This window comes from Anas platyrhynchos, chromosome 6 (genome assembly GCF_047663525.1).
Source record: "Anas platyrhynchos isolate ZD024472 breed Pekin duck chromosome 6, IASCAAS_PekinDuck_T2T, whole genome shotgun sequence".
NCBI lineage: Eukaryota > Metazoa > Chordata > Aves > Anseriformes > Anatidae > Anas > Anas platyrhynchos.
The window spans coordinates 23,645,224-23,673,166 of record NC_092592.1 but is presented as its reverse complement, the minus strand read 5'-3'; the positions used below and the strand labels follow the sequence as shown (position 1 = coordinate 23,673,166).

Here is a 27,943-nt window from a genome sequence, read left to right as displayed (position 1 = left end):
AAAGAATGTTCTAGTAGAGCTTCTTAGACACTTCACAAGAAAATAAAGCCTGACTAAAAGTAATTAGAAAATTTGATCACAACATGGGGACAGAAAATGCAGTAATTAAATTCATGTTCTTAGAAGTGAGAGAGCCCCTTCTTTAAATGCAAATCATAATTATTGATCAACAAGATAAACAACTACACACTTACTTTTTGTGCAATGGCCGAGAATTTCAGCACATTGAGTGTTTCATCATATGCTGAAGCACACTGGCTTATGTTTACTATCATGTATACTTTCCCTCTTCCACTGAAGAATCCTTGAAGAAAATGAGTTAACTTACTTTCCCGAAATGGTATGTGCTGCTGCAGCCTTTGAAGACAAAAAAAAAAAAAAAATCATGGCCAGAAGTTAAAAAAGTTCCAGTCAATATAAGAGCTATCCAGCTGGAAGACTACAAGCTATAACTAACTACAGTAATATTTATATGAATTAAAATTGTTTTTTGCTAGATACACCTGCTCATGGAGATTGCATGGCTGTTTCAGCTGCTACTTAATCATTATCTTCTCAGTTAGGATACAGTAAAACTACCAATGGGAGCCCTTTAACACGTTCAACATTTAACCTAGGGTAGGTCACACAGCCTCACATGACAGCTATTGAATTACATGAATAATGCTACAGAACATATCAAGGCAGTTACACTGTCAGAACATGTGACCCACAAGCAGGAACAATAACCAATCATTTTAAGAAAAATAACTGCAAAAAAGTCAAATATTTTAAGAAATCATGCTTCAGAACATTTGTTGTATGTTGTTAGAATTCCAAGTTATTAGGACCAGAAAGACATTCTGAATACATTCAAGCCCATTAAGAATCTGGTAGTTTTAATGCATCCTTCCTATCTAGAATGGACAGAAAGATAGGAGACTGCAAGTCACTAGCAAAGCTTTTTTTTAAAAAAAAAAAAATCTTTTAAGCATAATAGTCTGTGAATAGGCTGTCAGGCACAGCGTAATGGCACAAGTGGTAAAGCTCACAAGGGCATATCATGAGCAAAGTGAGTTCATTCAACTTCTGGAACAGAAAGATCTTTAGATGAGAAACTGTGGAAAAGAATTCCTGGAAAGTTACAACCAGATGTGACAATATATATTGTACAGTTGTTTAAAATACAAAAAGTTCAGTCTACTCTCATTTAGATCCCAATCTAGCCTATAAATAGCAGGTAGGCTTTTTTGTCTGCATATGGTTACCATTCTTTCTGATCTGGCTAGTGTTACATCAAAATTTGGAAAAACAATTCTTTTTGTTAGGATAAACGTAGCAATATCACTGTGAGGAAAATTGGGACAGTAGAATTACATAGCAAATTGTTAACAGAGAAATAAATGAGTTAAACGTTCATCCTTTTACAGTAAGGGTACTGAAAAGTGGTTTTAAAAGTCATTCCAGAATTTGTTTGACAAGCCAAACTCAGAAGAGTTAAATTGCTAAAACCTATGACAGCATGTTTACCAATTTACAATTTAATGATTTAATTAAAAAGCAAAGCAAACAAATTTATAGAGCACTTTAGTAGATCAAAAAGACTTTATACATCTGGAAAGTCTATCCATCTTTTCCAGAAGAAACTCAGCGTCAGCTAGTATATTTCAAGTACTAGCTTAACTGTTGTATGCAATGCGTGAGAAGTATATATGTGTATATATATATATGTATATACATGTTTGCAATCTGTAGGACTTACTTTGACTGTTGACAGTTCTTGAGTGCATTAATACACTTGCCTAGAATCAGGAGAGAGGTATTTATATTTCCACTCTCTTTCAATCTATCACCTTCATTACGTGTCTTGGTGCATCTTTCTGAACCAGCAAGATCACACAGTGACAATCTAAAGGCAAAAATAGGAAAATTCAGCTTTCTTGCCTTGGAATATGCGCTAATTATTTATCACTTTAATCAACTTTTCTTAGAGAAAGGATTTTTTAGTCTTCATCTACATCAATCCTTCCACCTTTTCAGCATTGCTTCCCCAGTCAAGTTTGACACTACTTCCTGCCAAACCCCTTCCCAAAAAGCTTCCTATATTTCCCCTTCATCCTCTTCCGTGAGGACTTGTATGACTTCATAAGTAGAGTGAAGCAGGGTAGGGAAACATTGTGCTGAGCAGAGGATGCAAGATATAGAACATTGCAACCTGACAGCTTGAGGTAGAAGGCTTAGTACTACAAATAGATAAGAAGTGGGGAAACCATAGTTTTATGCATGAGGCCAGGGAACACTAGGTGTACAGCATAGTACCAATACACCAGCATGGAAGGCAACTAATGACACATCCCAAAGGAAAAGGTGAATTCTGCTCTGAACTTACTCATTGACTCGTATCACCCGGGGTGTTTCAAAATCTTCAATTTTCAGTACCTTAACTGTGAATATGCTGTGACTGAAAGAAGTTGGAAGTCAGTAGAGAGAAATGAAGTGAGACTAAAACTTAGAAAAAACACTTTGCTATCTACAACACTTGTTCAAAACCCCGTTAAATCTGTCCATGTATCTAAGCATTTACTCTACCAGATACATTAAACTTTTTAAACAGCTGGAACTCACACTAATTATTTTGCTTAGAGGAAGAATTTCTTGGTCTTCATCTACATGAAACCTTCTATTCTTTTCAGCTTTTCTTTCGGGATATAAATTTTTGTTGTATGGATTTTGCCCCCCCCAGACATCTAGATGGACTAAAGCTAAGTTCGTCTGCCTTGAAGAGAATATTTGATAAAATATTGTTAGCTTTTATACACATTCATCTTCTTGAAGGAAGAATCCTTTGGATTTAAAGCATGGGGTCACATGCTGTTAGAGGACGAATTGAAACCTATGTATCTAGAACTTGTTAAAACCTCTTACCCTCCGAAAGCCACAGTCCATATTTTAGCTTCTCCTTTCCACCCACACCATCTTATATTCTATGTTATTCAAAATTTCTCACCTTCTGCTGGAGGAAGTATTTAATTTTGTACTTGCAATACTCTGGTGTTTCAGCCCCAGTTTCAGAAGTCTAAAAGCTTCTCTGGAATCAGAGATCTGAACCCATTGCAGATCTTTAGGAAAAAAGAAAATCATTTTGTAACCATCATTAGACAACAGGAAGAAGAGAGCTGGGGATAATATATGCACACGGAGGATTATACATTTTCAAGCCATACAAACATTTTACTAATGTTTTTACTAATTTTACTACAACTCTTCAGACAAATTATAGAATGATAACAGAGAGGATTAAATTCCTCCTCCAATGAAAAAGAAAGGGCAAGGTATATCACATCATTTCATCCTATCAACACACCAAAGCATGTTCTATCCAAATTAAGCAAGCAGCCTTAGCATGAGCACTGAAAAAACGAGGTAGGCTCTAATATTACAAAAGTCCTATGTATGCATTAAGGCAGAATACGCGAACCACTTTCTGTTTCAGCCAGCAGACTGGGAGTATGGGGAAGAACACCCACAACAGGTTATCTGGATACCTTTTCGGGCCACCAACTTAACTGAAAAAGCATCAGTGAGGAATTTTGGCTACAACATAATGACTATTTCATCTCTGTATGTGCTAGAGTTAATACCTACAGTCACCCTAACACATCTTATAATATCAACAGCAGAAAGGCCACCAAAATTGTATTGTCAAGTATACCATGTGACCAAGAAAAAAAAAAAAGAGTCCTTAAGTGGTTCCTCAAGAAAAAACAAATCATTAAGTGTTTCTCTCAATAACAGCCTGACACTAAGCTTTATAATCAAGATTAAGCCAAAGCATAGCTCGAAGTAGGCTATTTCTTATTTCACACACTTTGGTGTTTGAAGAAGTGAATGAGTTAGGTTTAACGTCCACTTCAGCTTTCTCAATTTATGGCCTTGCCTATGTAAGATAAAAACATGCCAAATACCAGCAAACAAGCTTTTAATAATCTAGAATTGGCATCTCAATTGTCAAAAAAAGTAGAACAAGTCAAACAAGTATCAAACCCTACTTTTTCCAGGACCCGACATGAAGATTGAATTGTTATATGTGAGGTCTGATACCACCCCCCAAAACCAATAATCAAACTTGTAATATTATTGGTTTGAAGTACTGTAAAATGTAAATCTGTAGCCAGAACAAGTTTTCTTATATGGTGACTAAAATCTGATTTTCCACAGAAGATACTAAGAAACCTAACTGTTGAGCCAGTTATAACCACAGGTAAGAACTTCTAGAACTTTTTTTTTTTTTTTTTTTTTAAATGGAAAAGAATAAGATTTAAGATTCTCTTGTTTCTATGTTTCTAAGAAATATGAAGACTGTGGAATCCACACAGGCCTACATGCAGGGAAAGGGAAGACAATATTGAAGATAAGAGCTGTATATAGACTTGCCTTTCATATTCAACTGGACATTTCTAGTGCTTCACTAAATCTATTTAGGCATTTTCTAATCTAGAAAAACATGACTATAGGAAGAACAATTTTCCATACCAAGCTCCACATTTTACAATAGATTCTAATCACCTTTTACATAAGGACATCCCTTGACATCTTGAGCCAGGCGGAGTGTTTTTCTTTTCTTGTCATTTGATATAGGAACCAGTAAATCATAAAAACATTCATTATATATCTCAAAAAATGATACCCAAACAGAGAACTTCAAGTAATTTTCCACTGTTGTGCTAGATTGTTCTGGTCCTTTTAAGGGTTCTTCCAAGTCTGTCAAGAACAAAATATTACAAAGTAAACAGAGCTAGCAAAGTGAGCTGTATTTAGGTAGTTTTATCTCGTATAATACCAGTTTAGGGTAGATGCACAGGTAGTCTCCTAACCATTTCATCCTTGTGTTTTCTGTCTAGATAGCTTGCTCATTATTCAGTTCAGTCATAATAATAATAATAAAAGGATCATTTGGCATTTAACCTAAGCCAGAAGCCAGTTATCGACCTTAAAAAGCATCTTTGCCAGTTTTATTAATGGTAGTTCTTTAGTATCAAACATACCCTTAGAATCAACTGGTGCTTTGCTGTTGGCAGTATTTTGATGCTCTACCTACAGAAAAAAAAAAACAGAGACTTTAGGATGTATCATTGAAGTGCGGCTTGTGAGCACACTTCTAGAAATTAGAGGAGGCACATACATCACGTGAACAGGTTTACTGTTACTGCATGTACCTACACACAGCCGTTTATTTTATTCTTATATTCTCACTCAACCTAGATCAGTTTTACACAGCTTTTTCCCCCCACACACACACACAGAAGACTTTTTTCCCCTAAAGTACTTAAAGACTGTTGAAGCTATACTGAATACATGCCTGTGCCTTTAAAGTGAGTTGTACTGCCACCTACCTTCCACACCACAGAAATTCACACTTAACTCACAGATAAAATCAAGGTAACGAACTCCACAAGTTAGAATACCCCAGTAAGACCAAGCACACCACTAAGGAAATGCTTCAATCTTCCCCAGTGAAAAAAGAAAATAGCACAAGAATCACTCTCTATTTTTAGTTTGTAGCATCTGCTCCTTTTTTGTAATACACCATCCATTCTGAATTAAAAACACCAAGAAAGAAGTATGCTAGTGTAAGACACAGCCCCCACAACTGTAATTGGACTAAGCAGGTTGAATTCCAGATAACTCATGCAACTGAAGTGTATTTTTGGACCGCTCAACAGTTAATGACAGCTATCTGCTAAGACTACCAGAAACCTATTTTGTTTCAAATCTTTAAAGCTCCGCTGGCTTTATGCCTTTTCCATTTCAAAATAATTTTTGGCTTCCTTTAAATACACAATGCCAACCTGAAAGAGGGAAATGTCCTGAAGAGCATGAATTTCTTCCAGGTGTCCTGGAAGCCAGTAAACTGTTTAAAGGTATGGACCTACCCATGTCCCCACAGATTGGGTGCTACTTACATTCAGTCTTTATTAAGAAACAGCAACCCCAGAGGATAAGTTATTAAGTGCTTAAGCTATAGAAAAAAAACCTTAGAGCTTACATGCTATCAAGCATTCAGCTACAAAACAAATCCACAGGAGACCACGGCTCATTAGCTCTATTGCTTACTTTACTGCTAATTTGAGTGCCTGCCCAATAGTAGATATACCCATGCATAAACACAGAAGCCTCTTTCCATTGAAAAATGAACAGGAGGAACACTGAGCTATCTAAGATGCATGTGCTTATCATAGAAAGAAGCGCTCCTCTACCTCTTTTGTTAGACGAAGTAGAGAGTTTTTAATAGCAGTTTCTTCTCTCACTTGGTCTTTAGTCAGCTTTACATAATCTCTACATCGATGGGGTTTGAGATCCATTCCTGGGTATAGCCTTCCTTGAATACTTTTGAACAGCATATCCATAGTCCTTGGCAGAACACCAATGTCATCTTCAGTTCCTGTAAGCAGCATCCAAAAGAAAGATACCAGTTACTATTGTAAACAAGATATACACATACATGAGGACAAAGATAAGTGATTCCAATCTCAAGGCATACATGAGGAATTCGGAGGCCAGTTACAGCCAGAAGTAATGTTTTCCATGTCCTTATGTCAGAGTGCTTTTGGAAAGTATTGGCTTGAAGCAGCAGCTCATGCTCTATTCCTTTGATAGTACAGGATCCACCATAACACAAAGAATGACAGCAAAAACTGTATAAGCTTAGCCTTACAAGTTTGAAAAGTCTATTGCGAACACAAGTGAGACCATGTACTGGAAAAGTTACGGAACGCTCTATGAAAGTTATCTATGTGTTTTTAAAGACTTAGATATTGAGCAATAGTAAGAATTGACAGGGCTGAATGGTGAAGACCTAGAAGCATGATACCTTGAGAAAGCATCAAATCTAAAAATGCATTAATCAAAAAAGTTAATGAATAGCCACATCTCATAACATACCCCAACCCAGTTCACATCAAAAAGAAATGTTGTTTCTATTACAACAAGAAATAGTTGGCATTATCACCCCCAAGTAATGATAACTGAATTCACGGGCAGTAGTCTTCACTTATAATTCACCTAAAAGAACATAACCTAGAATGACACTGAACCTTGTGTCATAGGAAATTCACATTTATTGAAATGACTGATCACTAGAATACCGATTGTCTTCTACTACTTCTGTGTATCAGGTAATTCATATAGCATCTAGAACTACTGAAAGTATCATAAAGAAAAAGGGGAACTTGATTCTCTGTAAATCCGGTCACCTCATTTGTTAAGATTGGTTGAAAAATAAAGAAGGACATCTTCTGGCCAGAAAGGAGATTGAGCTTTAACAGTACAAAAATAGATGATCTTGACTCCTGATGTGCTGTGATATTATTGCTAAACTCGGATACTTGAGGCAAGGTATAAATACTTAAAAGTAATCAAACATTTTGAAATGTTTGCTCTTTGCCTATGACAAATGTTACAAACTCAGATATGCTTTCTTCAAACAAGGAACAGCATTAAAGATACGTATGTAACTTCAATGTAGCAACAACAAAAAAAAAGAAATTAGCCTGCTGTAGAGTGACTTATATACCAGGATGTGAGAAGTGTGTAGAACATGTATTTTTTCTCAACCCCCCACCGCCCCACACTGACATTCAAGACACCTGACTAAAATTGTTACAGCCTTACAAACGAATATCACTGTATGTATACATAAATTCTGGTAGTGACTCCAATTGCTGCCAGTTTAATGATATTTGTTATGGAATGAGACTTTCAAAGGCAATTTACTAATATTTGCTAATATTAAAGAGAAGCCAACATGCAGGTTCTGTAGCATCACTAAATGAAAGAGTTAGAATGACTCTACCAGAAGGAATTCTCACTTTACTAAGTGAAGAAAGTTAGTTCATTAGTTCAAGGAAAAAAAGTCATTACTCATACCTAGGAACGTGTATGTTTTCCCAGCATTTGTAACACCGTATGTAAAAATAAGACGATCATATCCTTCTAAGAAGTCTTGCACTGGTTGCTTCATTGTACCTTCAAAGAATTCTTCTTGAGTTGTTTCAGGTCCAAAAACCTGAACATTACCAAGAAACCGGTTAATATCTTTATTTAATCAATCATTAAAGACTTTTAAAGAACCAGGTATTGTTTTGTTTTTAATCTTAGACTAAAAGATTAAAAGAAGTTTGCTTGTTTTGCTTTTATTAAGTAATAGAAGTCAAGCAACATTTTCCCCCCCCCCCCCCAATAAATAACTTAAAAGCTTTTAAAGACAAGTCATTTACCTGTGAAAAAGTGAATTTCTGTATCTGCTGCCCAGCAGTTTTTTCACTCAGTCGATTCAAGGAATTTTTAGGGGGCTTCAGTATAATACTTGTTGAATCCTCCACTAAAAAACAGTCCTATTAAAAGGAAGCAAAAGCAAAACAGACATGAAAAAGAGTAAAAAGCTCACCTTACTGGAAAGGCATATATATTTTTTAATTAAATAAATGTCACACCTGTGATTCATTTTCTTTTTCCAATAATGTAAATGGCCTAACACGCAGGCAAACTTCAATGTGTCCTTTAGACTCCAAACTGCTCCTCTTAAAATAAAAGATGAGAATGAAGTTAGAAGTTTGACTAGATTCTGTTTGATATCTAGCACGTTAAGGCATTGCTGTTTTCATTAGGCTATTTTGGATAGACTCATCTGATGACACAGGAAGCAAAAATAACTCACTATGTCAGTTTTCACAAGCACTCAGGCCCCTACAGTAGTTCCCTGTGATAACCTAAAGTCTCAAAACAAATAATATTATAGCACATATGTATACTGCATTGCAAGAACAAAATACATAAAAAAAATCCTATGATTAAGCTGCACTGATCTGACATTAGCCTCATCCACATGTAAAGATGATGCACCTTTTAGGTGCATCACCGCAATTTTGTCTATCCTATGCATACCCTTCAAATTAAAAGGACAGTAAAGAAGCTTTTCATCTCCTCTGTAAAATTGTAATGATTCTTACCAATGAAAGAACTACGTTTATTAAAACAATCAAAATAATGTAAGCATTTAAAGCTTTCTTTCCTGGCTTGTATCAGAGCTTGATGAAACCAACGAAAATTCATCAGAGAGATCTGCTTTAATATCTTCCACACTTACTGGTCCTGTTCTTTGAGGCAGCTCAGCACTTGTAACGTAGGATGGTCTGAAAAATTTATCTTCATCCCAAATTGGGTCCATCCTGCAAGATGATATATTAAGTATTTTGTTTGCTATTTCTAGATAATGTAGAGTTTCTAAACTCTGACAGATGACATGAGGCTAAGTGACACCCATAACTTCTTTCAGGAGAAGGCTTTCTTCACACTGTTCATGGCTTGCACATCAAGCTTCCAATACTTGGACAGAAGCATTGACATCAGAACGCATTAAGACCAGCCACAGTTTTCTGTGAAAAGCAACTTGTCCTGGTTCCAGATAAAACAGTGTTAGTTTTCTTCATAGTACCTAGTATGGTATCATGTTGTGGATTTAGGAGAAGGAAAACATTGATAACACACAGATGTTTCAGTTGTTGCAGAGCAGTACTCACACTAAGTCAAGGACTTTTCAGCTTCTGTTGCTGCCCTGCCTGGGAGGAGGCTGGGGGTGCTCCAGGAGCTGGGAGGGGACAGAACCAGGACAACTGGCCCTGACTGCCCAGAGGGATGTCCCATACCATGTGTTGTAGTGCTGAACAAGAAAACTGGGGAGGCTGGCTGAGGTGGGAGAAGCTGCTGCCTACCATGTTCCTGCATGTCAGTCAACAGGTGGTAAGCAATTGCATTGTGCATCTTATTTTGATTTTATTATTTCCCCTTCCTTTATCTCAACCCATGAGTTTTACTGTTTTCCTGTTCCCTCCCATCTCATTGTGGAAGGGGTAAATGCACAGCTGTGGGCTGCTATGCTGCCTGCTGTGCTAAACCACAACACAACTGTTTACCAGGAAAAAGCCTTTTCTGTGTACCACAACCTTGCCAAAACCACAGTGCCTGATTAGAAAATGTTTACATACACTATTTAATAAGAACAGCCACATTGTTCCATATCCGCTTTGTCACATTTTGCATTTAGTGTCCAGTTGGAATAAAAGCTCCTTGCAAGATTAATCCAAGCTGCAGTTATCTCCACAGGACCTAACAAACAGTTGGAATTGTGGAGATAACCCAGGGTAGCTTAACATGGGACAGACCTCAGAGACATTCCACAGCCTAACGGTTGGTGACTATGACAGTTGGTGACTTCGCGGCTTTTATTGGGCGTTACAGTAGCTCGCTGGGCTGTTACTCACGCACCACGGCAGCAAGTGTCTTGGCAATTCAACAATTATTTATTGCCCGGCTTCCCACTATTTTGGACGCAGCGATTCAGCAGCCTTCCAACGCCCACCCCCACGCCTACACCAGAGAACCGTACGGCTGCCACCTCCCTAAAGGCAGCAGGGGACACGCAGCGCTCGTTAAAGAGCAGACAGCGCCAGGGCCGCTTCAGAGCCCCCTCGCTCCTGACCCCACAGCCCCCCCCCCAGCCCCGTGTGCCCCACACCCGCCGCGTTGTTCGCCTACAGCACGCACACGGCTGCGCCCCGCGTCGCCTAACGGGCACCAGCCGGCCGCGGGGCCGCAGCGGGAGGGCTGCGCAGTGAGCACAGGCCGGCAGCCGCCCTGACAGAGCCCCCGGCCAGCAGCAGCAGCAGCGCCACGACCCGCACAGAGCCCCCTCACCCCGGCCCCACCACCCCGCACCTGCCCCGGGAGCAGCGGACGGCTCAGAGCGAACCGGCCGCGGGCTCTATTCAAATCCAGCCAATGGCAGCGCGCCGCGCCGCGCGGCATGCTGGGAGCCGGGAAGGGGCCGGCCGCTGGAATGGATGCGGCGGCGGCGCAAGGCTCGCTGGGAAATGTAGTCCGGGGGGGTGGGGGGAGGCGGTAGGTGGGGGGGCCTGCTGTGAGCAGCGGCCTGGGGGGCTCCTGGGACGGCAGCGGGGGAAATCCGCCGGGTTTCTGGTCAAAGCAGCGAGTGCCAATCGCTGTCCTGATCGTCCTGTTACAGAATGGCAGGGCACGGTAACGCACAGCGCTTATAATGGTAACGTACGGCTCTCGTGGTAACCGACTGCAGCTCTCGCTAACAGCAATCGCCACACGTTTCTCCTCAGGCTCACTCAGGGGTGCTTTGAACGCTAACGAGGACCGGCTGTCTGCTGTGCCTTGGAATAAAAGGAAAAGGCAAGTCGTAACTACCGAACCCAGAGGTTTGTTTTTCATTTGGATGAAAGAGCGCCGTGTAAGCGCAAGGAATTCTGTAAAAATAAATAAATAAATAAATAAACAGTCTACGCAGGTCTTGTATCTTGTATCAAGCTTTGATGAGGTTGCCTTACATCCCATAGTCCCATCGTTCTTTAAACAGAGGCTGTGTCATCAGCAAAAGATGTGTATTGGATCTGGGTTTGGATGCAGGCCATTTTGCAAGAGTTGCTCTGTTTTAACAGCACAAAATGATGTAACTTTGAATTTGAAATCGTTTGCTAAACATAAGCGAAAAAGCTCTTTTAGACTCTTTGAGTCTAATTTTTTAAAAGTATCCTGGTTTCTGTTGTGAACAGAAGTTACTGAACTCAGCTAATTCCAAACAACCTGTGTTCCTTTCAGGAGGGGACTGAGAACAGCTGTCAAAGAAAGGGAAGAAATTGCTTCTGGGGCAAACCTGAAAGTTCTTCTCTTCCACTTGCTGGGAAGGAAAGCTGAAGATCTCTCAGAATATTTTGCAAGGTATGTTTTGAACAACGTTGCACTATTTCCATCAGAATTTTTTTTCTTGCTAAGGTGAGGAGCATAGCAAAGGATATGCTACGAGCAACATTTTGGTTTTGTTTGAACACTAGATTTCTGAAGCTATTTTTATTAAACTGCACATGCTGCATAACTTAACCTAGTATCTCAAAGGGATGTCATCATCATTCTAAAAGAGCAAACTAAAATACAATTTAACATGCGCTCCTAACCTTACACAAACTGTGATAAAGAAAACATTAGATCAGCATAACCAACCCAGCCTGTTTTGGCGTGAAAGATGATGAAACACCATCTATGTAAATAAACGTTATGGCATTCTACCAATATAGTCTCCTTAAGTGGTTTGTGCAAGGACAGCCAGTTACAACAAATACCTGCTGCCAAAACTATTAACTCATTGCCTTCTGAAATTTGATTATGTTCTTTTCAAATTCTCTGTAACTTGTGGAGCAAAGTTGTCACTCCACAAGGGGGTAAGATTTTTATAAATGACTTTTTAGAACTCTCCCCATTATCCTTGGAAACATAGGCTGCTTGTATTTGGGACAGGGTTCAAAAGTTGTGGATAGTTTACTCATCTGAGTAATAAGATGCCTTGTGAGACAGCTTATCTCAGTTGGCTTTTACATAGCTGTCAGAAGTAATTAGAGACACAGTCAGCACAGCTGGGACTTGGCCCAGAACCCTTCAGCACATCCGAGCAGCAGCCAAACCAGGATTGGCTCCAGTACCTTTGTAGTCAACTCACCTTCCCCAGGGAATTAACAAAGTACTTCAGTATCCCGTCATTGTCCTGGGTCCACTGTTCTTCTCCCGCGTTTGGCTCACAGAGACAGGCTTCCTTTCCAGTCTGGTTGCTGGGAAAGTCCTCCTGTGAGGGTTAGTTTGGAGCTCATTGGCACAGAAAGCTCCTGGTTATTGTCACAGGTGTCTTAGCAGAAAATGGTGTGATTCTTGAGTTATCTTCTTGGTAGTTGCTGCATGAGCCCCTTTTCACCCCATCCTTCAGGGCAGTGCTTGTTATTGATCTTGTCATTTGCACAGTTGTGGAAGCATTTCACACTGCCCTGAATTTGAACCTATGAAGAAGTACCCTCACTGTCCCACCCCAATCATTTGCCTTCAGGTGACAAAATTTCTCATGTGTACGCAGCTAATTTTATGAACTCGACACTTTGCAGGCTGTTCATTTGCTTTTTATTTTTCTTTAGTGCCATAGGTATGTTTTCCTTCACCATACCTTCTAAGCAACAAGCTATATCCTTGGGCTTTCAATTCCCAGTTTGTTCCATACCATTTTGCTATGACCAACTCACTTCTTTACTTTGCCTCTTGCTCATTCCTTACAACGTCTCAATTTGGTTTTCCGTGGAAGATGGTCTCCTGGTGCCTGGAACCTTGAGACTAGCATTAAAGGCACAAACAGAAGAGAAAAATGGCTTGGATTCTTCAGTGCAATTTTGTGCTTCAGGGTATGCCTGCCCGAGCTCTCCCTTCATCCCTGGAGCACGGAGGCGGTCACCTGAAAACCAGCAAGTTTGGTGGCTGTCCAGTGCAGACTTACACAGCATTTCTTCCCTCAGTCAGCCACGACAGACTGCCAGACAGAGCAGGTGACAGCACCGGGGCTGGGCTGGGTGGTCAGAGCCTCTTCCCTTTCCCCCAGTTCCCCAGTGGCTGTTCCCTCGGGGTGCCCAGTGGCTCAGCATGCTGCCCTGGGGTGAATTGGCCCCAGCCCAATTGGCCCACGGCTGGGGGCACAGCGGAGTTAAGATGGCTTGTCTGGATGCCACATGGTGTGCACGCTGTGCTCAGCTGCAGCCTGGCCAGCTGGTCCCATGCCTGTGTTTTGTGTGCTGCGTGTGATCAGCACGCTGGTTTTAAGTCTTTGAAGTTCTATTTAAAAACTCGTGTATGATAAAGATAGTATTACTCGTTGAGCGGCAATGTATTGCCTTACGTAGGAGAAGGTTTGCAGTGTATTTTCTGAGATTATTTTGTTCAGTTGTGTAACTCCAGACTTAGTTAATCTTTTTTAACTAAAGTGTTTTTTAAGAGTGCAGCTGAGACAAAGAAGCTGTCACTAATTCTTCCTGTTTCTCCCTCTACCCTCTCATTACTCGTTCTGTCCTTTATTTCACAATTCTCTGTTGAACTAAAAAGATCATTTAAGCTGTAATCAACCATTTAATTTTGTAACTGAAAACATCTCAAAATTATTTATATTATCGTACTACAGAAAAAAAAACAATCACTGCTTTGAAGGTCTGATCTAGCATTTTGAAATGGTTACCAACTATATGAGGGTACTTAGCTTCTTAGATTATTTTAATTTGAACAACCCTTTAATGAGCACATGTAACAAAGTGCCTTGTTCTATACTGGCTGTTGTTCTGCCTTTTCTAGGGTCTTTCTACAACTGGCAACAAATACCTCAAGACCACTACGGTGGCTAAGGATTTGTTGCTTTAGTGCTGAAAGGAGCTGAAGCATTTGGACATCAGTCAGTTGATCAGGCCAAGCAACACAATACCATATTAGTCAGTATTATAGCAAAAGTGGCCTTAGCTGGAGAAAATGGGGAAATACGTTTTTGCATTGACACAAGTATTTGTCATGTTAATATATCAGTTGTTTTGTCTGACTTATTCATAGTCACGTAGCAAATGGTGTAGTTGGTTATCAGGTGTTTACCATGTCTGTTGTGAATATTAAAACAATTGTTTAAAATACACAGTCAAAGTATTTTGTAAAAATGTAGTTACACAAGAAAAAAGGACTGCTCTTAAATTAAGTGATTATTGTTATTAAGAACAAATCTGCATAGATGGCTTTTCCATAGAATTGGTTGATAAGTAAAACTTCTGGGACATTTGTGGCGTATCCTGCAGCATTAACACTAACTCAGCCAGTTCCAGGACACTGTCTCATTTTGTGTTAAGATTGCACTGCATCATGTAAGCTGGGTACTTTTGAGTTACTGGAAATTACGTAATTGGGGATGTAGGCAGAGAATCCACAAACAGAAATATTGATAGTATTGACTAGACATATAATATTCTTCCCTCCTAATCAACATGATGCTGATGTCTCAGGAGATACCATAAGAAGTGGTTTTGCAGTGGGAATGGTAAATTGAATCATCTGCTGAGTGGCAAAACTCACACCAACTTCTCTGTCTTCACACCTTTATCCCAGGATGTGGGATCCTTACACCACGATCTTACACCTTTAACTGCCACTGGACAAGGTTTTTGCCTTCCTTCTTGTTTAAAAATTGTTGGATAGCATTGTTGATACAGAAGGACAGACACAGTCTAGGCATGCTCGCTGCTTCATAAAATGTTGTCTGTACATGCTGCTTAGATTTCATGAACATGTGTTTTAAGTGTGAATCCAAATCTTGTTGGTTCCCTGAAATGCCTTTGTATTTTTTTTCTAAACCTGGGCCTAAGTTCTGCAAATATTTGCGTAGTATCTTTCTAACTCAGGTCTGGGACTAGGCCTGTTGCTGCATTTTGCGCTACAGTGTATTAATTATTTTCTTTGCAGATTGTGTGTTGGCTTGTAGTCTCCAGGTGAAGGACTGGGGATGAATTCCAGATGTAATTAGTAAAGTTTTATTTATCTTGATGTGTTGCTGATTCTTTTTCAATCAGCCATAGAGCTGTTCAAATATAAATATAGGTAATCATAATTTAATGTTAAAATCTGAGGACTGACTTTCCTAAAATGAAATATATCTTTGGTTTTTTTTGTTTGTTTGTTTGTTTGTTTGTTTTGTTTTGTTTTTCTAATAGAGGTTTCAGAAGTTCTATTTCAGTTCTAAGCTTCTTATGGCAATTATTCATATTGCAAGGAACTCAAGCTTTAATCCTTAGGATGACTTTTTTGAGAATACTGCTTCTTCTTTTGCAGTGTTACATACATTTTAGGCTATACGTAGCGGTCTAATGATTCCAGAGCCCTCAGAACAGCCCCAGAAAATTTTACCGAAAGAAGTCATTCTATTGATGATCACATTTTCACCCGTTGTTCTGTCATTTTACTAGAAACTTAGTAAGAAGTACATTAGAGCACGAGGTCAATACAAACCCAGAACAGTGCAATGCAGAAGTAGTAAAACTGGCTGAATGCCAAGATATTTCTTAAGATATATGCGTATTTATTAGTTTCATGCAGAAGCTGCAAGACTGGATGCTGCAGTATCTCAAAAATATGAGGTGTCTCAAAAAGATGAGGTTCCGGGGCCAGAAGATTACTGCTTATGTAAGACGGGCTAAATCCAAGGAGCAGGATATGTTACAGTGCAGCCACTACAGTATTTCAGTGTAGTATTACTCATCGGTCTGGCTCTTATACCCAGGACATAGCTGCATTTATTCTTGGCAGCACCCCTGTCTGTCTTGACCTCAGAAGCTAGTGCTGTTCTCTGGCGTTACGTACTGTTCCTCTGAATGTCATCATGGCGTTGGGCACTCTGGGCTTCTCCTTGACCCCATGTGAAGATGTGGATGGAGTGGAATAGTCACGCCACTGACCTTCACATGTTGGATTTGGGCTTCCTGGAAAGAGAGGAGAAAAGTGCTCAGAATTGTTTCAGGCATAGGTTAAATTCTTGTTCTGGAAGTGCTGTTATTCTGCTTGGTACAGCTAAACAACGTGACCACAACCTGAATTGCCCAGGAGGAACCTTGCTTTCTTTACTAGCCTCTTAGTTTAGATATAAAAGTAAAACGTGTAGTATTAAGTGACACAGTTATCCTACAACATGATAGAAAGCAAAGAAGGCACATTTAGAAAACAAATTTCTCAACCAGTGACTTATCTCTAAAGCACTTGAAAGTAATGGTTCTTCGACAATAGAAAATGACCCAGGGCATTTCCTGTTTCTGTGTGAAGTCATCTCTTTTTTTTTCCTTTTACTCTTCTAAAGCCTGTATTTTAGTAGTCTATCAGGATGCACAGTGCCTATCCTGTAGGAAAGAGAAAAGGCAGGGAGTTTAATACATGTCAAACGTCTGTCCTGTGTGGAGTTGTACTCCTGAGAGAAAGGACCTGGGTTTGTGCCATGCAGTGCTGAAGAGAAACACAGCCATCTTCCCTGAAAGTGGGCCGGCAGGTTAAATGTGATAAATAGGCACGGAGTCTCAGTTGCTTCTCAAAAGGAAGGTTAATGAACAGATAATTGTTTAAACACATTCTTAAACCATTATTTTCAGCCAGACTGACAAGCAGATCTGCATGGACAAACAAGTTCTGGGGCAGCAGAAGAGCAGGCAGAAATGCTGGTGGGACAGGAGGGCCAGGCTGCTTCTGTTCTGTTAGGCCCTCAGAGATTGGCTACGCTGCTTGTCAAGTTGCATCTTTGGCAGTTCTTCAACCAGAAGTCAAATATGCTGGCTGGATATACAAATATGCAGCCTGATATACTTACCTTTGGGCATATCCGGACTTGTGCAGGTAGAGAATTTCCAAGTGTAGTTCAACGTAGAGTTCTTAATTTGATGTTGTTCTGCCTCATGCTGTCACAACATGCTCCAGCCAAGGATGAGTGAAGTTTTCAAACAGGCCAGGCTTCCTTACTCAGAGTTTGCACGCAGCTAATCTGAGGAAACTGAAAGGTTTCCACCAAAATGGTGAGTTTTGCCAAGCTCTGGCTGATCTGACTCTCAGAAGGTAAACCCAATTTTGCAAAAACAGAGACGTAAATGGCCAGATTCCATTGCCAGTGAAACCTTGATGTTTCTCAATTTCCCCTGTGCTGTTTCAAAAGACTGAAGGATTTGCTTGCAGTTCCAATCAGGTGCTCCTCTATAAAGTTGCCATGTGTTCTCATGCTACCATGAGAATACCATACCATATATATGGGTGCAACAAAGAATACAAAAAACTCAATCTTCATACACGTTTGAAAATACACACATTTATAAATCATCATAAGATCTTTCTGGGTGAATGGCATTACATAAAGTGAAGATACTTGTTCCAACAGCTAACCTAAATATTCTATATAAACCAGCATTCTGGCATTGTGAAAAGAACCAAAGCATGCAACAATTTATGGGTAAGGAGGAATTCTGTGATGCTAAGGGTAAGATTAATATAAAGTTAGAGAATGACTCATTTCTAACTGTGTGACTCATGCTCTCAGTAAATAAATTACCCAAGACAAATGACTCAGAAATAGATGCTGTAGTATTATTATTGTTTTAATCAGATGTTGCAAATAAACATGAGGCTTGATTTCAGATATAACAAATATAGCTGTAGCCTACACATTATGTCATAGTGCTGCTTGAGAATGTGCTGCACATGCCAAAATTGCTTATCTGATGTTTTGTTTTCAGTTTTAGGTGGATGGTATAGCTGGCAACTGGGTGTCTAAAGCAGCCTTTAACATGGCCACTGAGAATCTCAGCACTGGACTTGGACAAGAAAAATCTAGCGTGGTAGGTATTTATTTGCATCTGGAAACTGTAAACAGTGGTTCATTAAAGCCTTATCACAGGAACATTCCTGTGAATAAACTTCTCACACCAAAGTTCTTAACAAATTGTTTGATGAATATAATGGAGAACGTTGATATGGGGAAGATGGGAGGATCCATCCCATCTTTGCTTGGGGTCAATACAGTACTGAAGGGATGCAAGACATGAACTCCTGATGGCTCTTGAACAGAAGGCGTTTATTGCCCATTTTCACTACTACATATACTTTCCCTGTAGCCCCATGCGCTGTCCACGTGCCCGAATCTGCCATACAATTGGTTAGAGACCCTCAGACACGTACCTGGAGCCTGCCAGCAATTAGCCACTGCCCCAAAGCTCATCTTTAACACTGTAGCCAGTTTTATCTCGACCTTGCTCAAGCTTTTGCTTCTACTGCTTGTTTCCTCATTATCTCTAATCCAGGGACGTGTGAAACAGTGCGGAGCCACCTGCAAATTCCTTTCCTACACAGTACCTCAGTAAAATTCCCTTTATGGAGACGCGCAGTGTTGTATCAATAAGAACCTAAATGCCTTGTGGGAGTTGTGCTTGATATGGTTCAGTTTTGGTATAGCTTATCCTAAGACAATTTAGGAGAGAATGGAATGGAGTCCTAACCTCAATAATGATAAGCTTTATGTCTGAGCAAATAACTCCACGTTCTTTTTGCCTGAACACACTGTTTGGTAATTTGGAAGAACAGTGCTTTCCATATTGTGGACTTCTGTAAGGCTAAACATACTGGGCATTACTGACTGCATGCGTTCCTGTTAGGCCATCACCATTTGGAATATTAGCTAGGATCTACTCCTAGAAAACCATTTTTTTTAGTTTTAGTAAGCTTGCTTTTTATCAGTTAGTTTAGCCTGCAGATAGTAATAGAATTTATAGTGGTATTCTGGTAATTTCACGATTCTGAACACACAGTGATACCAGCCAAAATGGTGGGGTCACTGCCAACTGTGCTCTGTCACAAAATGGGTGGAGATGACAGCACAGCTTGGCACTGCTACACCTCTTCCCAAGTATGGCCTTAGTTATCCAGCCCAGATCCACTTTGCTTGAGCCCCCATGCTGTAGATACTGTTCTGGATGTTTCCAGAGAGTGCTGCTTACTTATCTTCTCTGCATCAGAGAAGAGGAAGAGAGCGCGAGGAGGAATTACTAAAGCATAAATGAAAGACAAGGAGTATGCAACTTCACAGTAGTTCCCCAACAAATGCTTCCTTAAAAAGCAGCTGTGAAAGGCTGCTGGTCACAACTCTCTCTCCCTCTCCATTCCTCCTCCCCCTGCCCCTTCTTTTGTGTTTGTTTTTCCCCTTTTGCTACAGCTTATAAGGTATATATCATAATGCCAGTCTCATCTGACAAAACCACAGCTAACACTGATGCATGCTTATGATGGGAAGAGAACACAGACCACAGACTTGGGAACACTAGCCTCTTATTAGGCAGCACTGCAACTGGAAAATGGCTTAAGAGCAGCGCCTTGACTAGTAGTTTCTATTCCTTTGCTTTTGTTCAGTTGTAAATGAAGTAGACAACGGATCGAATAACTATTGACGTAGAGAATAGCACAGATTATGTCAAACAAGGGCTTCAAACAGTGTGTTTGGAGGTCAGTAACCTGTGTGCCTAGAACTTTGATCACAGTGGTAACAGCCATAACTTAGGTGGATGTACAGGCAAAGATAAATCAGTAGCTTTTCACTGAATGTTACAAGCAGATCAACAAGATGTTGGTGGGCTGAAAATGTGTGTTTCTAGTAGGCTCAAGGAGCTTCAGCAAAGGAAGCTAATACTGATGAGTTAAGTTGTTGAAACTGCAAGCAAGGTTGGTTTTTTTTGGTTTATTGTTGTTTTTAAGAAACAAACAAAACAAACAAACAACAACAACAAAAAAATGAAATGGATCCTGGTTTCAATAAGTAGCTTGAAGGAGGAGTCTTTCCAGGGCCCTGCCATATCAAATGGAAGACAGCATGTTCTGTCTGATGAAATGTAAGTTTGACTGCTAATCAGCCAATCCAAAACATTGCTAGATTAATAGACAAACTGCCGTGGATACAATTTCTGCTAGATTGATAGACTAGCAGAAATTTTTTATTTTTTTTTTTGTACAGCGGAAGCCAGTAATTAGGCTGTTCTCATAGTAAAAATGCTATTTTAAAAATAGTGCTTCTGTTGTGTAATTAAATGTGTCTTGAAGTGTCCAATACTGATGTTAACATCTCCTGGAACAAGTAGTTTACTCTCACCCCTCCAAAGCCTTTGCCTCCAATGTCACACTGTCAATAACTTGCAGTCTTCTGGAACAGAAATATTTGCAAATAATTTGCAAGTTGTAACTGATCAGTCACTAATCAATTCAAGTCACAGTGTTTCATTTTGCAATTTGATCACGAGACATTCTGTTGTACAATTTGGTATTTTTAGGTTGTAAAATAACCCCAAGTTTGTTTCTCAGGAGAGTCCTTATTCACTCAAAAATAGAACAAGTTTATAGCACTTACTTGAAACATGTTTTAAATCCCTCTAGAGGAATAGTTTTTGTTTTGGGTCAACATCTCTGGAGAAAAATAAAAATTCAGCTTACTGTGAATCTCTAAGTATTAAAATGAGCAATTTCAGAAACAAACTCTTCCTTAGAGAAACTGATATCCTATGTTTTCTCTTAAACCTTGGAGAAACTCTATTTCTGCCTAATGAATTTTTCAGTGTGAATTTCGCTTGTAAATAAGATGAAGGATTAGTGCGTAAACTCCTCTGAAAAGTTAGCCTGCAGCAAGAGATAAACAGGTTACAGTAGGCATCAGTACATACGAACCAATGCTTTATCTCAATCCTGAAACCACAGTTTTAAGTTTTCACTAAAATGACCTATAGATATAATCAGTTTACGATAAATAACATTTTCTGTTGTTAAAATTGACAAAAACAACAGGGAAGACAAAACATAGCAGTGTTTGACTAGAGAACTAGGTAAGACTCAATATTACTAGGGGACTGATGGACTTATCTAGATAGTGGTGTTCTGGTAGTCTTCTGTTGCAGTTTCTGATGTTTGCATGCGTATACATAAGACTACACAGCTGAAACAAGGCTAAAGGCCTTATTTACGTGCCTGTGAGACATTGTGCTTGCTGACAGCTTCTGACAGACTTTGTAAAATGGTTTCACTTCATGGGACTCCATAGAATTTAATGGTGAAACTGATGCCACTTCTGTAAATATACAGCTGTCATAAATAATTCTGCACTTCTCTGAGACAAGTTTGAGGAGGAAGTCTTAAACGTTGTTACAAACACATTTACCTAGGAACAGCACTAGACATCCATTTAACAATTTCACCTATGAACTCCTCTTGAGCTGGCACATCTGGCTTTACAAGCCAAGGTAGGCTTTAAAGAGCGTGCAGCTTTAACTGCAGCAAGAAATCCTATTCCTATTGACTTCCACAGAAGATTTAGGTCAACTCTGAACTTCCTCCCTTTCCATGAAATCCTGCTGCGTGAAACTGTACAATAGAAAAAAAAAAATAGAGGGTTTCTTGTAGAAGCCAGATGGACCACAGATGGGATGTGGTACTGAACCAGCAGCAAATCAGGTGCTGAATGAAGCTCAGCTTTATTAGAGTCACTGGCTATGAATTACAGCTGGATAGGAATTACGTACTTGCAGTGAAATGAAAGAATATGGAGCCTTTGGTTACTCTGTGCATCTGCTCAAACAGTTGAATTTTCTGACTATCTACAAGAAAACTGAAAAAAAAAATAAAGCATTGCACACACAAGGTGCCAGTATATGAATGTTCAGAAGGTAGTCTAGCTTTTGACTTTAGATAGTTCAGAAGAATTTTGATTACTTAAATTAATTGAAAAGTATGTAAAGGAAGCAGCACAGAAACCTAAACTGGTAAACTACGTATTGAAACCTAACATTAGCAGTACAATTCTTAGGGTGGGTACATGAAGATGAGAGATAGTTTATGGCTGAAGAACTGGAGAAGAACATGCATCTCCAGCAGTGACAGAGGTAGGACACTGAAACCACTGCAATAGAGATGCTAACCACAGATGACAGAAGCTCAGAAGCTGAGGGATTTCCCACTACCAACAATGCAAGTCAGTAGCCCTTAAGGGGAACCACAACACTATGTCATGGAGCAGGCCTCGCCTGGAAAGGTGAGGAAAACTACAGCCTCCCAGACTTCTGAGTCCGTCCAGACTTTTAAGCGTATGACACAAAATATGTCCTGAAGAAAATCCTTTGTAACAGGGCTGTATGCTTAATGCTTGTGTGCACGTGTAGTAATCATTGCAGTCGGGAAAAACAACTGAGTAGGTCTCTTAGTGAAGACCTAGACTGTACTTTACCAACATTTCGTTCCACACTTTTGATTCAAAGATCGAAGCCAAAATTCCTTTAAGTGGTATATTCTTTATTGCAGCGCTGGATGCACGGGGGATCTCTCCACCTATCGTGCATACCCAGAGCGGAAAGCAGTCTTGAATTTATACGATCAATCTATCAATATTCTACAAGCGCCTATACATATGCATTACCTATCCCCGCCTTCCCTCGCTTCTCATGCTAATTAGCCTTTTGGCACCTTGCGCCTGCGTAGAGCCTTCCAACAATTGTGGGCAGGGGTCTTTGGGACGTGGGCAGGGGTCTCTGGGAGGAAGACCCCGAGTCTTCCTCACAGTGTACTTTTCACCTTTGGTCAGGAATCTGCTGAATTGGCACGTTTCTTAATTGCGAGAGCTGGTTGTTGCCAATTCTTCCGTTTGTTGTATCTTTATAATGAATTCCAATGTCCAGTTTTGAGATTTATAGTCCTTACATTTGTTTCTCTGTCCGTCTGCCGCTTCCTTATCATGAGTTCCAGTGTCTTGTTTCGAGATATACAGTCCATGTCTGGGGATTGTCCTTGCCTCCCCAATGCCTCCCCAATACCTCCTTAATCAATCCCCCCTTTTCTTTTCCCATGCAAATTCTTTTGCATCAGATACTTTCATTATATACAGTAACACAACAAAGCAGGCATCTAAACAACATGCACACAAATATTCCTAACACTACTAATGTGATTAGAGCAGTGAACACTTGTTTCAACCATTGGAAGTTGGGCAACCAGGAGGTTAACTTATTCCATATTTCACTAAAACTCCATGAAAGATCATCTTTACTGATCTCAGGTAGGACCCTTGTCTGCTTCCATATTTCTTCCAGGTCGGTAGAGATCCTTCCACTCTGATCTACATACATACAACAACTTGTATTTATTACTGTACAGACTCCCCCTTGAGCGGCCAGTAACAAGTCTAGGGCCATCCGATTTTGTAATACTACCTGTGATAAACTAGATATCTCTTCTTGTTGAGCCTTTATAGCATCCAGAGTTTTGTTTTCTAACTTCTCTATAATTGCAGAAATATTAACTATTGCCTTTTCCAATTCACTCACTCCTAACCATGTGATAAACCATCGAACAAAACTATGAAAAGCGGTGTGTCTCTTTATCAATGGATTGTTAATTTTTGTCTGATTCTCCAGATATGATTTCTCAAGTAACCTCGAGGCACTACATCATGTACTGTCATACTGGGGACTACTGCTCCAAGATCCAGTTCTCGGGCAAGACCTTACGGGCTGTATCATTGCATAGCCAATACCACCCTTTTCCTTCTGGAACTGGCCAGCTGGTTGAATTTGCCCAACTGCTAGTTGTACTAATATCAATTGTTTGATTACAAGATGTCTGATTTCCCACATAAGTAGTACCCATATTTATACAATCCTGTTTTCCCATACCCTTAGGCGGGTTACACCTTTGTACACATACATAGTAAGATTCCAATGGCACAAAGCTACTAACTTCTAGTTCCAAAACTTCTTCATATTTTTTTGACCCCAAGATGTGTTTTCCCACAAATTAGTCCAAGATAAGTTTGCAGGCAAGGGAATCCCAATTAACGATATACCCGTATTCCCATGCTCTGGCAGATGGGTGCATACCCAACAGTTCGTCTTATTAATCACTTGAGATACAGTTTGTATTAAGGTCAGGTGTAAGTTCTCGTCCCAAGTTGCCCATCCCAAATCTGACAACCACACCCCCACAATCATTAGGATCTGGAAAAACGCAATTTTGCTGGTCCAATTGGGGTCGTGGTCCATATCCTCGCCAGGGCCTTCTTCACCCTTGAATCGTGGATCCAAGCTGCTTGCTCCTTAATCTTAATGGCGGTGTGTGTTGTCAGTAATACCTGGTATGGTCCCGTCCACTTTCCTTCCGTTTTTCCTCTAGGGGTTGTCCTGAAAAAGTCTTTACATATATATATAATCCCTGAGCTTAAAAGGGTGGATTGGTTGATCCAATCGTCTAGCCCAGGTCCTGAGAACAAATTTATGTACTTTATTTAATTATTTCTGAAGTTCAGTTATATATGCATATAAATATTCTAATCCTAACTGCGTTCGATCCTCTCCACTAAATAGAAATGGACACGGCCTTCCATGTAAGATTTCAAAGGGACTCAAATTCCCTTTTATTCTAGGTTTAACTCAAATTCTAAGTAATGCTAAAGGGAGGGATTGAGGTCCTGACAAATTAGATTCTTGTCCGATTTTAGCTATTTGTTGTTTAATTAAATGTTTCATTTTTTCTACCTGTCCACTTGCCTGCGGTCTATAAAGAGTATGCAGTTGTCTTTAGAATATCTTTAGAATCTTACTTAACTGTTGTACCACTTGCACACAAAAATGTGAAACTCTATCAGAAGACATGGCTACTAGAATCCCAAAGCATGGTATTATTTCATTTAACAAGACTTTAACCACTTCTTCTTGCTTTGTTTGTTCGACAGGGAAAGGCTTCAGGCCTTCCTGAAATCATGTCAGTCAGAACCAGTAAATAACAATACCCCCCTTTTCTAGGGAGTTCGGAAAAATCAATTTGCCACAGTTGCCCCGAATAATTTCCTTTACTGATTATTCCGAATTTTATTCTATTCTTGGTATTGGGGTTATTGTGTAAGCAAATGCTACATTGTTGAGTTACTTGTTTTATTGTTGTATATAAATTTTGTTCCACTAATATCTGACTCAGGCTCTTATGCAGTGTGCCAGCTCCCCAATGTGTTTTATTGTGTTCTGTAAGAACTATGAGCCATGTCAAATTAGAGGGTATTATTATGTGGTTATCTTTTAAATATACTCGTCCATCTGGTTTCATTTTACCTTTCAAATCTTCAATTAATTTTAAGTCTTCTTTTGTATAATTTGGATATAGTTTGGATTTTACCATCTGGTATCAAAGACAATGCCTTCACCTCAGTTATTTCAGCTGCCCGCTTAGCCTTTGCCAATCGATTTCCAATTTCAAAATCAGTGTTCCCCTTTTGGTGTCCCTGACAATGCATGATAGCTACCTTTTCTGGTTGTTTTACAGCCTCTAACAATTTTAAAATTTCTTCTTTCCAAATTGCTCCATGAGCATGTACCATGCCGAATGTATATTTAGGATCTGTCCAAATATTTATTTTCCTTCCTGCTGCTAGTTCCAGTGCTCGCATAAGAGCAATTGTCTCTGCTTTCTGGGTGGACGTCCCAGGGGGTAATGGTTTGGACTTGATTACCTGTTGAGTGGTTGTAATGGCGTACCCTGCCTTACGTTGTCCTTGTTTCACAAAGCTGCTTCCATCAGTATACCAAGATTCGTCAGCATCTTCTAAAAGTTCTTCCTTAAGATCGGGTCGATTAGAATACACAGTCTCCATTGTTTCTATACAATCATGGGTTATGGGTTGATCCAGAGTTCCACTAAGGAAAGAAGCTGGATTTACGATGTTAATGACCACAATTCCCACATCATCTTGTTCTACTAATATTGCTTGATATTTTAAAATCATCAATTCTTGTTTAAGTTGTTTAAAGACTTTTTGTGCTTCTCCAGTCCAGACTAACTTTGACTGGTTAATCTTTATCAATTCACATAGAGGCTTTACCAATCGTCCATAATTATAAATCCAAAGGCGACACCAACCTGTCATTCCTAAAAAGGTTTGTAGCTCCTTTACCGTTTGAGGTTCTGGAGTCCGGCAAATGACTTCCTTATGTTCAGTTCCTAGTTCTCGTTGTCCTCCCGAAATTTCAAATCCCAGATAGGTCACACTTTGTTGAGCCAGCTGGACTTTCTGTCAAGAGACTTGATATCCATTTTAAACCCAGAAAATTAAGAAAACTTATAGTCCATTGAATACAGCTCCCTTTAGTCTCGGTAGCTATTAAGAGATCATCTACATATTGTAACAAAGCACCTTCAGTGTCTGGAGGCATCCATGTTTCGAGTTCCCTTGCTAATTGGTTTCCAAAAATAGTGGGGCTATTCTTGAATCCTTGAGGTAGTAATGTCCACGTAAGCTGCGTCTTTCTGCCTGAATTGGGATTTTCCCATTCAAAGGCAAATAGGTTTTGGCTTTCTGTGGCTAAGCCTAGGCAGAAGAAGGCGTCTTTTAAATCCAGTACGGTAAACCAGACTTGACTATTCTTTAATTTAGTCGGCAAAGTATAAGGGTTTGCCACTACTGGATGTATATCCTCAGTGATTTTACTTATGGCCCTCAAATCCTGAACTAACCTATAGCTTTTTCATCTGCCTTTTTAATTGGCAATATGGGTGTATTGTATTCTGATTCACATTCAATCAATAATCCATACTGTAAAAATTTATCAATTATCTCTTTAATTCCTTTCCTATCTTCTATCCTCAAAGGATATTACTTAACCTTAACGGGTTTCTCTCCTGGCTTTAATTTAATAATTATTAAGGTCACATTTTTAGCTCTTCCAGGGACTTCGGTAGCCCAAACTCCTGGACATATTGATCTGTGATCTCTAAAGGTATTTCACTTTTAGGGTCAGTTTGTATTAGTGCCAAGCTTAACACATTTATTAGTTGTTCTTCTCCTATTCTTAATTTCATTTTCCCTTTTTCAACGACAGTTTCTGCTCCTAATTGCTCTAATAAATCTCTACCTAAGGGTGCCCATGAGGAGTTAGGCGTATATAAAAATCTGTGTATGCCCCATTGTTTCCCTAACTTGTACTTCAAAGGTTCACAAAAATAAGCCTTTTCGGTTACACCTTGTCCTGGTTTCAGTTAGGACAGAGTTAATTTTCTTCCTAGTAGCTGGTAGAATGCTACGTTTTGGCTTAGGATGAGAAGAGTGTTGATAACACCCTGATGTTTTAATTGTTGCAGAGCAGTGCTTATACTAAGCCAAGGACATCTCAGCTTCTTGCTCTGTCCTGCCAACAGGCAGGCTGGGGTTGCAGTAAGAGCTGGGAAGGGACAGACCCAGGACAGGTGACCCAAACTAGCCAAAGGGGTATTCCATACCATCTGACGTCATGCTAAACAATACATAGGGGTGGCTAGCCGGGGGGGAGGGGGCCGGACTGCTCTCGGGGTTAGGCTGGGCATTGGTCAGCGGGTGGTGAGCAATTGCATTGTGCATCACTCGTTTGTACACATTATTAGTAGTGGTACTATTATCATCATTGTATTATTACTATTATTATTATTATTATTATTTTGTCTTATTAAACTGTCTTTATCTCAACTCACGGGCTTCACTTTC

General features: G+C 39.8%; 1 protein-coding gene and 1 long non-coding RNA gene across 9 annotated transcripts in view; one reads left to right on the top strand and one right to left on the bottom strand.

Moving 5' to 3' along the window:
* Positions 1 to 10,907, bottom strand: part of LOC113840898 (kinesin-like protein KIF20B) — a 41,635-nt gene extending 30,728 nt beyond the window's left edge. Inside the window, exons 1-12 of one of the 7 annotated variants that reach the window (XR_011810032.1) lie at positions 10,753 to 10,907; positions 9,052 to 9,206; positions 8,472 to 8,560; positions 8,256 to 8,372; positions 7,906 to 8,044; positions 6,237 to 6,421; positions 5,025 to 5,073; positions 4,546 to 4,740; positions 2,987 to 3,098; positions 2,369 to 2,440; positions 1,742 to 1,888; positions 195 to 357 (exon numbers count right to left, since the gene is read on the bottom strand). Coding sequence is in view for 6 of the 7 variants with exons in the window: in XM_072039575.1 (XP_071895676.1) it covers positions 195 to 357; positions 1,742 to 1,888; positions 2,369 to 2,440; positions 2,987 to 3,098; positions 4,546 to 4,740; positions 5,025 to 5,073; positions 6,237 to 6,421; positions 7,906 to 8,044; positions 8,256 to 8,372; positions 8,472 to 8,560; positions 9,052 to 9,205 (1,422 nt within the window). In the remaining variant the exon portion in view is untranslated. Of the gene's footprint in view, positions 1 to 194; positions 358 to 1,741; positions 1,889 to 2,368; positions 2,441 to 2,986; positions 3,099 to 4,545; positions 4,741 to 5,024; positions 5,074 to 6,236; positions 6,422 to 7,905; positions 8,045 to 8,255; positions 8,373 to 8,471; positions 8,561 to 9,051; positions 9,207 to 9,557; positions 9,694 to 10,581; positions 10,728 to 10,752 lie in introns of those variants that run through there. The other 6 variants (XM_072039575.1, XM_072039578.1, XM_072039576.1 and 3 more) reach the window with 6 other exon arrangements.
* An 8-nt stretch (positions 10,908 to 10,915) lies between these two features.
* Positions 10,916 to 27,925, top strand: LOC140002738 (uncharacterized). 2 transcript variants are annotated; one of them, XR_011810046.1, is made up of 5 exons: positions 10,916 to 11,073; positions 11,166 to 11,235; positions 11,662 to 11,781; positions 18,156 to 18,257; positions 18,720 to 27,925. It is a non-coding gene; the product is annotated as an uncharacterized lncRNA (long non-coding RNA). The 2 variants fall into 2 exon arrangements; XR_011810045.1 differs by having other exon boundaries at positions 18,156 to 27,925.
* Positions 27,926 to 27,943: the final 18 nt, after the last annotated feature.